The following is a 12,296-nucleotide window of genomic DNA, read 5'->3' as shown; positions in this document are numbered from 1 at the left end:
AAAAAAAAAAAAAAAAAAAAAACAACCCGTATTAGACACGGTTACCAAATCTCTTTGCTTTTTTTTTTTTTTTGCACGCACTCCCTTGACGATAAAAAGCTTACCAATCATACCTTTCAAAAGCCCCGCCACCTTCTTCTCCACATAGAAAGAAAGAAAGAAAGCAGAGAAAAATAAATCTTTTTTTTTTTTTGTTCTTTGATTAAAAAAGCTTCACCTTTCTTCATCTTTTTCTTCACAACAACAATAACACATGAAAATCCCAGCTTCATCTCCTCAGGACACGACCAACAACAACAGTACTGATAGTAATCACTTATCCATGGACGAACATGTCATGCGTTCCATGGATTGGGATTCCATCATGAAAGAATTGGAACTTGACGATGACTCTGCTCCTAACTCACTTAAAACCGGTTTCACTACAACCACCGCCACCACAGATTCTACTATTTTGCCTCTCTACGCCGTCGATTCTAACCTCCCTGGCTTTCCCGATCAGATTCAACCTTCTGATTTCGAGTCATCAACCGATATTGTTTATCCCGGTCAGAACCAACAACCAACCGGGTACGGTTTCAATTCTCTCGACGGCGTCGACAATGGAGGATTTGATTTCATCGAAGATCTTATCCGAGTCGTGGATTGCGTTGAATCGGACGAGTTACAGCTCGCTCAGGTGATATTGTCACGGCTCAATCAACGGTTAAGATCCCCTTCGGGTAGACCGTTACAGAGAGCTGCGTTTTACTTCAAGGAAGCTCTCGCTTCTCTTTTAACCGGAACAAACCGGAATCCAATCCGGTTATCTTCTTGGTCTGAGATTGTTCAGAGGATCCGAGCGATTAAGGAATATTCCGGGATTTCTCCCATCCCTCTCTTCTCTCATTTCACGGCCAACCAAGCCATCCTCGACTCGTTGAGCTCTCAGTCGTCTTCTCCGTTCGTCCACGTGGTTGATTTCGAGATCGGATTCGGTGGACAATACGCGTCGCTCATGAGAGAAATCGCCGAGAAATCTGTTAGCGGAGGGTTTTTAAGAGTTACGGCGGTCGTGGCGGAGGAGTGCGCCGTCGAGACGAGGCTAGTTAAAGAAAACTTAACTCAATTCGCGGCGGAGATGAAGATCCGTTTCCAGATCGAGTTCGTTCTTTTGAAGACGTTTGAGATGTTATCGTTCAAAGCGATTAGGTTCGTCGAGGGAGAGAGAACCATCGTTTTGATCTCTCCGGCGATATTTCGCCGTTTAAGCGGAATCGCCGATTTCGTGAACAATCTACGGAGAGTGTCAACCAAGGTAGTCGTATTCGTCGATAGCGAAGGATGGACGGAGATCGCCGGATCTGGATCGATCCGGCGAGAGTTTGTTAGCGCTCTTGAGTTCNGTTGAGCTCTCAGTCGTCTTCTCCGTTCGTCCACGTGGTTGATTTCGAGATCGGATTCGGTGGACAATACGCATCGCTCATGAGAGAAATCGCCGAGAAATCTGTTAGCGGCGGGTTTTTAAGAGTTACGGCGGTGGTAGCGGAGGAGTGCGCCGTCGAGACGAGGCTAGTTAAAGAAAACTTAACTCAATTCGCGGCGGAGATGAAGATTCGTTTCCAGATCGAGTTCGTTCTTTTGAAGACGTTTGAGATGTTATCCTTCAAAGCGATTAGGTTCGTAGAGGGAGAGAGAACCATCGTTTTGATTTCTCCGGCGATATTTCGCCGTTTAAGCGGAATCTCCGATTTCGTGAACAATCTACGGAGAGTGTCACCTAAGGTCGTCGTATTCGTCGATAGCGAAGGATGGACGGAGATCGCCGGATCTGGATCGTTCCGGAGAGAGTTTGTTAGCGCTCTTGAGTTTTACACGATGGTGCTGGAGTCGCTCGACGCCGCAGCTCCTCCCGGAGATTTGGTGAAGAAGATAGTGGAAGCGTTCGTTCTGCGTCCGAAAATATCCGCGGCGGTGGAAACGGCGGCTGATAGGAGAAACACCGGTGAGATGACTTGGCGGGAAGCGTTTTGCGCCGCCGGGATGAGGCCGATCCAGCTAAGCCAGTTCGCCGATTTCCAAGCAGAGTGTTTACTGGAGAAGGCGCAGGTTAGAGGATTCCACGTGGCGAAACGACAAGGAGAATTGGTGCTGTGCTGGCATGGAAGAGCACTTGTTGCCACGTCAGCTTGGCGGTTTTAGATAAACCGGGTTTGGTTTAACACAATGATATAGAAAATAGAAATTGTATCTATTCTACCGTCTTTTAAATATTTATTTCTTTTTGGTGTTTTTCTCTTTTAAAAATAAAGGAAATAAAAATATTTCTTCAAAGTCTCTGCTTGAGCGAGAGGCTTTAATCATTCATAATATCTCTCTTTATTCAAACATATATTAAGTGACCTTTTTCCTTTATCGAGTGTGTGTTCGTCAATTTGGTAAACCGACGTAGGAATCGCCGATGAGCGGATTTGCTTCACAGATACCATCCATGGCGCTTCTCGGATCCGGCTTCACCAGCGAGGTAAATCTTTCTTCTCCTCAGATTGATGTTTCCGCTTGTTTCCGATCTGTAATTTTGCGATTCGTGTCAAAAGTTTATGGTTACCTTGATTAGATATGTATTGTTAGGATTCCGTCATCGTCTTCGAATTCAGGTTTCGTGGATTGGGTGTTTTGGATTAGAGAAAAGGGCGTTTTCAATTCCTTAACATATGGATATTCTCAAACTTTTGGATTGATGGAAATATTTTGTTTTTTTCTCTACGGAAAAATTTTCAGGTTGGGTTGCGTGTATTGCTTTCTCCACTTGGTTCCAATATCGTACTTCGTACAGCATGGTGAGTTTTTCTTCTCTAATTGTAAGGTGAAAGTCATCTAAACGCTAAATCAATAATGGTACAATAAGATGAATGATATGGAGGTATGATTTGGGTGATTTGATTGGGTAGGTTGTTTATCTGATTGAGTGAGAGATGCTCATTCACATGTAAAGCAATGGGGTAGGGATTTTTTTCTTCTCATTATTATTAGCTTAGCGGAGTGGACAAAGGGTATTACAACTTGTTGAGATAATTAAGGGTATCTTTTGGACGAGAGTCAAATCTCTTTTTAGGGAATCTTGGGTTCCTTTTGTTCTTGTCGAGTTTGTGGATTCTTTACTCTGTTAGAGGTGATGTTATATCTGTAGTTGACTCAAGGATTCGGTTATAAAGGAAACGTTTGTGTGTATGTTTTGCAGCTGTTCCATTGGCATCGGGTTGCCTGTGTACTCTACCTTCAAGGCAATTGAGAGTAGAGATGAGACTGAACAACAAAAATGGCTTATCTACTGGGCAGGTTGGATATTTTTACTTCAACTGGTATCATCTTTCTAATTCCTTTCCTCACCTCTTCTTTTGTTGTTCGCTACTGTTCTTATGCGGTTTATCTTTAAGAGTTTTATTGCAATCTCCCTTGGCCTTCTTTCACTTGGAATTTGGTTTTTTTTTTGGTCCTCTTACTCTCTCTTTAACTTTTGTGCAGCTTATGGCTCTTTCAGCCTTGTTGAAGTGTTCACGGACAAGATCATTTCTTGGTACTGAGTTTTTTCACTGTTACGTAGACATATGATATATGGTTCTTGTGGACTTTATCAAGAGACAGGGATTGTTTAACTTGCATAGTGTTGATACTCAGTATACTCGATTATTTGCAGGTTCCCATTGTACTATCATGTGAAATTTGCGTTTCTCGTCTGGCTTCAACTCGCAACCGTCGAGGTAGCTGTTCTAATCTCTTTGAAATCACTAACGTATAACAAGCTTTAACCCGTTACTCATTCTGCTTTCTCGATTTGCTTATTTTGTCTACTATTAGGGATCAAAACAAATTTACAACAACCAGATTCGTCCTTTCCTCCTACGACACCAAGCTAGAGTGGACCGACTCGTGGATGGAATATATGAAGAAATGGTAGATAACTGCTTTCTTCAGACCTCCATATACTTCGAGTTACTACTTACCAATTGCTTTACAACAAAACAATTGCAGGTGAAGGTCGTTAGGTCGCACCAAAGAGAAATACGGTTTGTCCGATCAATGATTGCCAAAATGTTGGGATCAGGTTTGTTTTCCAAACTCGAATTTTCTACGAAATTTAATACTCTGCTATTAGGTTATTGAATTGTGTATTTTTTTGCACTGTTGTTTACAGTCAATGGGGTTGCACCACCAGGCCAACGACTAGGAAACATAGCAAATGGTAGCCCCGAACCAGCAGGAACAAACTCAGATTCAGAATCGGATTCCAATCACGAGGACTAATGAAACAAAGGTGTAATCGTAGCTTTTGCAGCCTTACAGTCTTGTAGGTCAAATCTCTATTACACAAAAATGTCAAACAACGATTGTATAGTTATGTAATCTCAAATAACTTTGGTCCGAGGTTTTTTTTTATCCAGTGTTGAAAAATCCCAATAATAACGTTCCATGTTTCCTAAGTGTTAATTTTTGCCTTCACCGTCTTTCGACCCAGCAGCATTCTGTTCTAAATTAGCTACAGCCTCTGGTCCAAGCACTCTCTGCAACTCATCCTGTAATTCATTCAGCGACCGTGTTTACATATAAGCTGCCCGAAATAAGATAATAGTTGGAGAGATTCTGATTTTCGGACAAGAGTTTGTTACCTGGATCGAGTTGTTCTCCGACTTGAGCTTTTCACATTCGCTTGAGAGTCTCTGTAGCTCATCTCTCAGGCTTTGATTCTCATTCGACAAACTTTCCACTCTCTGTTGAAGCTGTTCGCATTCCGCCTATTTGAATAGTTTATTATGGAATGAGTAATTTACATGAGAAGCAAACAGAGTAGAATAATACTAACAGTCTAACAAAGAGATGAATATTACCTGCTTTCGCAATCTAGATCGCCTAGCAGATTCACGGTTAGATTGTTTCCTCTTCTGCCTCTTGAGCTCTCGTTCATCCTGATGAGTGAACACACGATTTTGTAACGAAGAAGTCTATAAGTAAATCAGAAAGCTAATTCGCAAGTGAAATGATGATCTAGACACACCTTCATAGGTACACCAGGTTGGGAAGACCATAAGTCCATCCCGATATTCAGATTAGTCCCGGGGGCTACGGGCTTCATGGGCACTGAACCTTGTATCTCACCAGTAGTACTTTGAGAACTTGCTGTTTAAGGAAACTTTACCAAGTCAAGAAACATGGAAGAAAACACAAGCAAAGGAAAGCCATAAAAATTGCATCTGTCAGAAAGCTTACCATCCGCAAGCATCTGTCCAAAGCTTGGCTTCCTAATTGAACCTTGTTCCTACATTAACATGAAACTCAATTAAACACACAGCACAAAGCATTGAAGTAACAGAGAACACTTCAAAGATATAACAGTACCTGTTGATTGGCATTCTCATCATTTTCATCAGATGAACCAGCTGAGACACTTTCATCACTGCACAACGGAAAGAAAAGAGATCATGATTACATAAAAGCTCCCTCATGATCTGCATATATCACTGCAATCAAACTGAACAAGTAACACGTTGAATAGAGTGTAATTAAAATCACCTATGAGAGACACCATCGTTCCCTGAACCAGAGAGAGCTTTGTCACCTCCTTCACCCTTTCTTTTCGAGTTCCCCTTTGACTTCTTGCCAGAAGCTTGGTCCTTCACAGTCTCCTTGTTTGTTGGACCAGAATTAGGAGGCTGCAAGAGAAGGTTTGTCAAGCAAGTTTTTTACTTTCTCAGTTATCTATGCATGCCATGTAACAGAGCAGAAAGGCTTTAAACGATAGCTAAAATTTTGTGTTAATGGCATGGGAAATTACCATGGGCATGCTAGGATGAGCATAGACAGCCCCCGGAGGATACATTGCTGGATACGGAACTGGGGTCCCATAAGGTGGCATCATATGGTGCTGAAAGTAATGAACAAAAGAAAAACTCAGTTAGTGGTCTTTTACATAGTGATTTTTCAAAGAATCACATCAGCAACTATACATTGAAAACTCACTTGAGCACTCCACATGTAGGGGTGAGGACTAGGAGATCCAACTGGGGATGGGAAAAAAGGATTTGGAGTACCTCCCCCGCCATAATAAGCCTAAAGAAATAAACATAAAAGTTATGATATGAAATCTGGGTGTTTCTCGAGAAAGAAGACACTATACTATTAAAAACAAAAGTTGTGCATGTGACACGAACCTGCATTGAATTTGACCAGTCTGGATACGGTGTGGGAGGGACTTCCTGCAAATAAGATATGAGTACATCAAACAACACAATATAGTTTCTGAATCCACAATCCATGAAATTGTTTCCAAAACGAAAAGAGAAGGAGAAGAGAAGGGAGGACCAACCTGAGCAGAAGATGTTGGTTTGGAAGGCTTAAATGGCATCTTCTCTTCGCTCGTTCCCATAGCTTTATGAGCTTACTACTACTTGTGTTACTCAGACTATACACAGAAAAAAACAAGAATCTGTTAAAACAGAGATCTTGACAGAAGCATAGTCATCATCATAAAACATCACATGAAGGATAAATCCAAAACTCAAAAAAGGATAAACTTCTGTGCTTCCAATGATAGCAATCTATGACTTGTAAAACAACAGAACAAGAGCAAAGGGCCCTGTTCTTTTGGCTTTCATTAATAGCAGTCTAAAAGTCTAACCCACATCTCTATGCTTAGTAAAATCATGCATTAGTATCAAAACCAAAACCTCCAAACGAAATCTCTAGCAAAAATAAAATCTCAAGAACCTAAATTGCATAACCAACTAGTGAATTATACACGAAACAACCTCAAATTTGGCATAATTGATCAACCAAACCAATCCAAATCAGCATAGACAAGTACATGTGTTACATGCAAAGGGTGTTNNNAAAAAAAAAAAAAAAAAAACAGACCAGCAGCAGCTTCTTCTTCGTCTAATTGAGGTAGCAGCAGTGATGTGGAAGTCCAGCTAGGATTTTTTTTGATTTTATATATAAGAGACAAAAAGGGTGAAGACACGTCGTCAGTCTCTCTTCTCTCCGACAGATCAGACAAAAAAAAAAACTCTACCNAAAAAAAAAAACCCCCCCCCCCCCCCCGGGCGAAGAAGAAGAGAGAAGATATACTGAAATTTCTCTTTGTGTTCTTCTTCTTCTCTTTTTCTTCTTACTTAGTGCTTCATTGAATCTGTCGGAGAGTTTTTTTTTTTTTTTTTTTTTTTTTTTTTTTTTTGATTGAAGAAGATTAGGGGAAACAAAATAAAAAACAGAGAGAGGATTGAGAAATCTCCGATCTGGTGTGGCGAAGTCCGATAGGAGGAGAAGAATACGAAGAAAGAGGAAAGTTTTTTTTTTTTTTTGATTGAAGAAGATTAGGGGAAACAAAATAAAAAACAGAGAGAGGATTGAGAAATCTCCGATCTGGTGTGGCGAAGTCCGATAGGAGGAGAAGAATACGAAGAAAGAGGAAAGTTTTTTTTTTTTTTTGATTGAAGAAGATTAGGGGAAACAAAATAAAAAACAGAGAGAGGATTGAGAAATCTCCGATCTGGTGTGGCGAAGTCCGATAGGAGGAGAAGAATACGAAGAAAGAGGAAAGTTTTTTTTTTTTTAGGGTTTTGATGATCTGACACGTGCGACAATGAGAGGTCCAGCTGTACACGTGTTAGTGGATAAGGTTTTGACACGGTAGCTACTGTTTGGTGTGACTCATCTACTCATTTATTTCTCTATCAATAAAAAAAAAAGGTAATTTCATTTTTATTATCATTCATTCATTAGCAAATCTAATTATATTATATAGTACTAAATAATTAATTAGTAGTAGATATGATCAATATTTAACGAATATTATTTGTCAACTTTTTTGTTTGATTACAACAAAACCAACCAACTCAAAACCTTCTCTCAAGTTTTTTAATTTTGAAATAAAGTTTTTTAATAGTCAATTCCTTTAAAGATTTTAAAAGATGAATGATATTTAACCGATAATGGATTTTACCTTCTAGTTAAAAAAATTTAATCAGCATGACGTCAAAATTATAGAAGAAAATTAAAAAAAAAACTAATATTTGAGACGGGCCCTTAGTTTCTGCCAAGCTAGTTTGGTTGCCTTCTAAAGCCCATTGGGTATCGTTTTAGAACCCCCTAAAATATTGTTGGCTCTTGTTGAGTCCATTGGGTCTCGTTTCATATTCTAAACAAATCAATTATATGTTAAAACGGGCATACTCCTTTAGATCCTGCCCATTTATTTTTGATGTTGTTTATTTAGACCCGTTTAGGATTTTTTTTAGATAAAGATAGCATTTTTCGTAAGCATTGGCATTTCCATTACGTAATTGATGTGAATGTGATAGATCACCATATCAATAAAAAAGGTCACAGACTTTTCTTAACTCATTACATGACGACGACTCGAACTATAATAATAATAATACAACGCATTAGATACAGTGAATGTGTTGAAAGTGGTTTCTAGTACTTGAAAACGATCCCATTTTAGAAAGAGCCACGGCATTACGTTTGCTTTACACTTCGCTTTCTATTTTGCCAAACTACATCTACTTATTCGCCAAACACTTCTTCGTGGGTCCGCTGTTTCTTTACTTTATGAGACCATAATGTTTTCGGTCTATGATTTTATAGTTAGGATGATTTAGTAATATGTCTATATCATATTAACGTTAATCAAAATCCAAAACAACTTAATCTAAGATCCTCTCTAATCATGTCATGTACCAAACTAAAATAAAAAATAAACTTTTATTTTCAGAAAATGCAGCTTGTAAATTTTACATTGAGTGTGACAAAGATGTATGGATCAAAGAACCTCTGATCATCATGTCCAAAGACACATTGATTAGAAAACGATGTGTGTCTAAGTCTTAACATATTTAGAAATGCATGATTAAAATGTGATCATTTCAATTGTTTAATATTTACAAATTTTTGATGACCAATATAAGAAATTCTCACTTTATATTATGCGATCCAGATCACTATAATAATCATGATGAATTTATAATCATAGAGCAAATATGACTCTACTCTAACCATAATAAAAGCTTTCTTTACCCATTAGCTAGTTGTCAATTGGTCTATAAAACTTGACTCAGAATTGGTTTTACCAAAATTAGTTATACATTATCCGAACTCTCCTTTTGTTCTAATAGGGAAAACTCTTATCCATCGAGATTAAAAAAAAAAAAAAAAGTTTCAACAACCGTTTTGCTTATCTTATCTTCATGTGCATGTCATCTAGTCCTTTGTCTTCTACAATCTATAAAGTAAAGAATTTGCGAATCTTGCAGCACATATTTGAGACGATAAGGCTTTTAGCTAGGGCCGCACTTCTTTTTGGTTAATGAAAATTATTTATTTGAAGACATAATTACTCTACATATATAGATTCTACGGTCGTAATTACCATGCATATTTAGTCTCCTTGAAAAAATTAGTTGAATCCATCAGCTCCAACAAGTTCAACCGAATGGGCTATTATCTTTTCTATATTAAACATATAAGTATATTTTTAAAATAACTTATAGAATACGCTTTTTTCAACGAAGTTACTAATAAATTAACTACTTCAGCAATTCTTGCTTACATAAAGATAGCCAAATTACATTAGCGAGAAAACCCATCGTTAATAAATTTGTACATTCGAAATTCGACAGTTATATAATCTATCAAATTTACTTAAAAATATGCTTCCCTAATTCACGTTACTAGCTTTGATATAACTAAATATTGAATATTACATTAATAAGCTAGTAATTTCATATGTATAGACTCATCCATTCCGCTCCATCGATGTAACTGTTTTCAGGCACCGGATAAAACAAGTTGTCATAGTCATCCTCATCGTCTCCGACTTTATAGTCTCCGAAAAATGGCGTTTCATTAGCTTCTATGGAAACCGAAGACGAAATTGGACTGTGGCTTGATCCTCCTTCTGCTCTTTCTGCTAATCTTTGGATTTCACGTTCTGCGTCGTAGAGTTGTTCTTTGAGCTGAATAACCTGAGAGAAAAAATGTAAAATTAATCATTAAGTAACTAATCAACAATGCAAGCACTGATTACACTTCAATTAGATGGGTGGTTACTGGTTACAGTCAGTGGGCCTACTCTACAATTGAGCCCATTGACAAAGACTTAGTCAGTATTAAGAAAAGATAAACATTGTACGGAACACATATAAAAGTGTATTATGTTGTGTAATAAGGTGGCAATCTACTGTTTGATGTCACTTTTTTTTTTTGAGTTCTCAACTTAACTTTCTGTCTCATTTATTGATTTTTTAATTCCTTCGAGCCTTGAGCTCACGTTCATTTATGCAAAAAGACAATATATTACCAAAAGAATTTATAAACTAAATTACATATTCTATTTATTTTCTATAATGCAATTTAGTGTAGGCATAAGGTAAAAAGAAAAGAGAACAAAATTCGGGCGTAAATAGCATTTTCTTTTATTTTCTATGTATAATTAAAATTTGGATTGAAAAAAAGTTGTATCATTAATTATCTCAAGCATGGATCAAATCGATAATGAAGAAACTTTAAAACCATTCCCGACACGTATTTTTATTATTAATTAAAAATAAGAATTAAACGAGAAACGAATTAAAAAAAAAAAAAAAAGATAAAGAAGAAAAATGAAAAATACCTCAGACTCGAGTCGGCACTTGTCGACAACGACGTTATCATGTGAGTTCTTGAGTTTATTGTACTCTTCCTCGAGTCTTTTGTTCTTCCACCGAGCGCGACGGTTCTGAAACCAAACGGCAACTTGACGAGGGTCAAGCCCTAGCTCCGCCGCAAGTCTGTCTTTCCTCTCCGACTCAAGTTTGTGCTCATCACCAAAACTCATCTCCAACATGTTCACTTGTTCATCGGTTAGCTTTCTCTTCCTAAACAAACAGTTACTTCCATCTCCGGAAGCCAACGCTCCTTTGCTCTTCTTCCTCCTCCGCTTCGGTGGCTTCACATCTCCTGCCGACCAAAGAAGTAAAAGCAGATTAATAAATAATGTTCTAATTACAGGATCACCTTAAATAAAGTTTGGATTTTTCATTATCAAAATTATTTTTTACTTTTAGTTTATTGATGTGTGTTCACACTTCACATGCACGTAGATGAAATCAGTATTTTTAGGTTTATGCGTGTTGGTCGAGAACTTTTTTTTCTTTTGGAAAGACTCGTGTACCCACTTGAATTTGAATAGCTTCTTCCTCTAAACCGTTAATAGATTTTTCAGACTTTGATATATATATAAAAGATAAAAACCTTCGGATAAATTATCTAAAACAAAACCCACTTGTATTTTTATAAAAACCCATGAAATTTGGGGTTTGTCGAACTTTAAAACAAAGAGATAAAAAAATGAATTTTTCGAACAGACTAATTACGATTAAAAAAAAAAAAAGGACAAACCTGGTTGTGGTACTAACTGAGTGTAGACATCAGGGTACAGCTGAGAGATAAAGGCCATGTTTTGATCATCCACCGTGTGGTTCATGTTCTTGGATCTCTCTGTCTTAATTTGTCTCACTTTTTATGATTTGTGAGAAGTTGTGTTGGGGAAGAGGAAGACCTATGATTTATAAGGAGTGTAGGTGTCAAGAAATGAAATGTCATTTTCCTGATGTGGGCTTCTTGTTCGTTTATAATTACGGAACTACCACTGGTCGTGATTACACTCCTATGCCTCGTTCGTTATGACTTGGGAGGATTAGTAAAAGGACAATGAAATTAAAAAGTGAAAATGTAATATTCCTTTGTCACTAGCTTTAATATTGTTTCATTCTGTTAACGACGACGACCTTGACAGTTTAAATTTATAATTGACATTTACTATGTCCAATTGTCCATTGGTTAAATTTTGTTGTCGTTCTCAATTAAAAACATAAATCTTGTTCAAAAAGTTTACCACATTATCAATTATTTATTATGTCTAATTATGTTTAAGTATGATATATCGAATTACTAGTTATATATAGATTAGACTTTCTTTTTTAGGTACTTGACAAAAGATAATGATAAAAAGATTTATTAATAACACTGCGGCCCATGCGTAATACTAAAACAACACTAAACATATAGACGTATTTAGTTACACGTCATTGATCGGAGCATGAAAACTCGACAGCTTCGGCACGTGAAGACACCAAAGTAAATTTCATTACTAAAAGGGAGAAATGATACGAATTACAAACTCATCTATTTGTAGTTAATAATATTTATGAGTCTTTAGAAAACTATATAGTAGTATACAATTCGTAGAGGGAAGACCAATAAGGGACTGTTTCGTAAATGAA

General features: G+C 37.4%; 4 protein-coding genes across 6 annotated transcripts; 2 read left to right on the top strand and 2 right to left on the bottom strand.

Moving 5' to 3' along the window:
• Positions 38 to 2,342, top strand: LOC104721101 (scarecrow-like protein 15). Of its 3 annotated transcripts, none has more exons than XM_010439011.2 (2): positions 38 to 1,191; positions 1,659 to 2,342. In XM_010439011.2, the coding sequence occupies exons 1-2, from the start codon at positions 254 to 256 to the stop codon at positions 2,179 to 2,181; spliced, it is 1,461 nt and encodes a 486-aa protein (XP_010437313.1). In that variant the 5' UTR covers positions 38 to 253; the 3' UTR covers positions 2,182 to 2,342. The 3 variants fall into 3 exon arrangements, with proteins under 3 accessions (XP_010437313.1, XP_010437312.1, XP_019088585.1); XM_010439010.2 differs by having other exon boundaries at positions 39 to 955; positions 1,423 to 2,342; XM_019233040.1 differs by having other exon boundaries at positions 39 to 1,384; positions 1,852 to 2,342.
• Positions 2,347 to 4,416, top strand: LOC104721102 (HVA22-like protein k). The gene is made up of 8 exons (XM_010439012.2): positions 2,347 to 2,503; positions 2,761 to 2,819; positions 3,221 to 3,318; positions 3,505 to 3,556; positions 3,677 to 3,740; positions 3,838 to 3,933; positions 4,012 to 4,084; positions 4,175 to 4,416. Exons 1-8 carry the CDS (start codon positions 2,441 to 2,443, stop codon positions 4,282 to 4,284), a joined length of 615 nt encoding a protein of 204 aa, XP_010437314.1. The 5' UTR covers positions 2,347 to 2,440; the 3' UTR covers positions 4,285 to 4,416.
• On the bottom strand, positions 4,321 to 7,014 carry LOC104721103 (G-box-binding factor 1). Its single transcript, XM_010439013.2, has 12 exons — positions 6,889 to 7,014; positions 6,341 to 6,436; positions 6,186 to 6,230; positions 5,995 to 6,084; positions 5,810 to 5,899; positions 5,548 to 5,687; positions 5,374 to 5,431; positions 5,245 to 5,293; positions 5,033 to 5,154; positions 4,866 to 4,943; positions 4,647 to 4,772; positions 4,321 to 4,553 (listed from the first exon to the last, which is right to left on the bottom strand). Exons 2-12 carry the CDS (start codon positions 6,398 to 6,400, stop codon positions 4,464 to 4,466), a joined length of 948 nt encoding a protein of 315 aa, XP_010437315.1. The 5' UTR covers positions 6,401 to 6,436; positions 6,889 to 7,014; the 3' UTR covers positions 4,321 to 4,463.
• On the bottom strand, positions 9,571 to 11,536 carry LOC104721100 (homeobox-leucine zipper protein ATHB-40-like). The gene is made up of 3 exons (XM_010439008.1): positions 11,413 to 11,536; positions 10,646 to 10,971; positions 9,571 to 9,998 (listed from the first exon to the last, which is right to left on the bottom strand). The coding sequence occupies exons 1-3, from the start codon at positions 11,495 to 11,497 to the stop codon at positions 9,756 to 9,758; spliced, it is 654 nt and encodes a 217-aa protein (XP_010437310.1). The 5' UTR covers positions 11,498 to 11,536; the 3' UTR covers positions 9,571 to 9,755.

The sequence above is a fragment of the Camelina sativa genome, chromosome 11 (assembly GCF_000633955.1).
Source record: "Camelina sativa cultivar DH55 chromosome 11, Cs, whole genome shotgun sequence".
NCBI classification, from domain to species: Eukaryota; Viridiplantae; Streptophyta; class Magnoliopsida; order Brassicales; family Brassicaceae; genus Camelina; species Camelina sativa.
Note: the sequence above shows the minus strand (reverse complement) of the source record. Positions and strands in the feature narration are given on the sequence as shown.

Bases quoted from the DNA above. Each gene is read 5' to 3' on its own strand.
- LOC104721101 (XM_010439011.2), top strand. From the start codon at position 254: ATGAAAATCCCAGCTTCATCTCCTCAGGACACGACCAACAACAACAGT. The intron at 1,192-1,658 runs GTTCGTCGAGGG...CAAAGCGATTAG, and splicing joins TTATCGTTCAAAGCGATTAG to GTTCGTAGAGGGAGAGAGAA.
- LOC104721102 (XM_010439012.2), top strand. From the start codon at position 2,441: ATGAGCGGATTTGCTTCACAGATACCATCCATGGCGCTTCTCGGATCC. The intron at 3,741-3,837 runs GTAGCTGTTCTA...GTCTACTATTAG, and splicing joins TTCAACTCGCAACCGTCGAG to GGATCAAAACAAATTTACAA. The intron at 4,085-4,174 runs GTTTGTTTTCCA...TGTTGTTTACAG, and splicing joins TGCCAAAATGTTGGGATCAG to TCAATGGGGTTGCACCACCA.
- LOC104721103 (XM_010439013.2), bottom strand. From the start codon at position 6,400: ATGGGAACGAGCGAAGAGAAGATGCCATTTAAGCCTTCCAAACCAACA. The intron at 5,432-5,547 runs GTGATTTTAATT...TCCGTTGTGCAG, and splicing joins AACGATGGTGTCTCTCATAG to TGATGAAAGTGTCTCAGCTG. The intron at 5,155-5,244 runs GTAAGCTTTCTG...TTCCTTAAACAG, and splicing joins TGGACAGATGCTTGCGGATG to CAAGTTCTCAAAGTACTACT.
- LOC104721100 (XM_010439008.1), bottom strand. From the start codon at position 11,497: ATGAACCACACGGTGGATGATCAAAACATGGCCTTTATCTCTCAGCTG. The intron at 10,972-11,412 runs GTTTGTCCTTTT...TTTGGTCGGCAG, and splicing joins TCAGTTAGTACCACAACCAG to GAGATGTGAAGCCACCGAAG. The intron at 9,999-10,645 runs GTATTTTTCATT...TTTTTCTCTCAG, and splicing joins AGTGCCGACTCGAGTCTGAG to GTTATTCAGCTCAAAGAACA.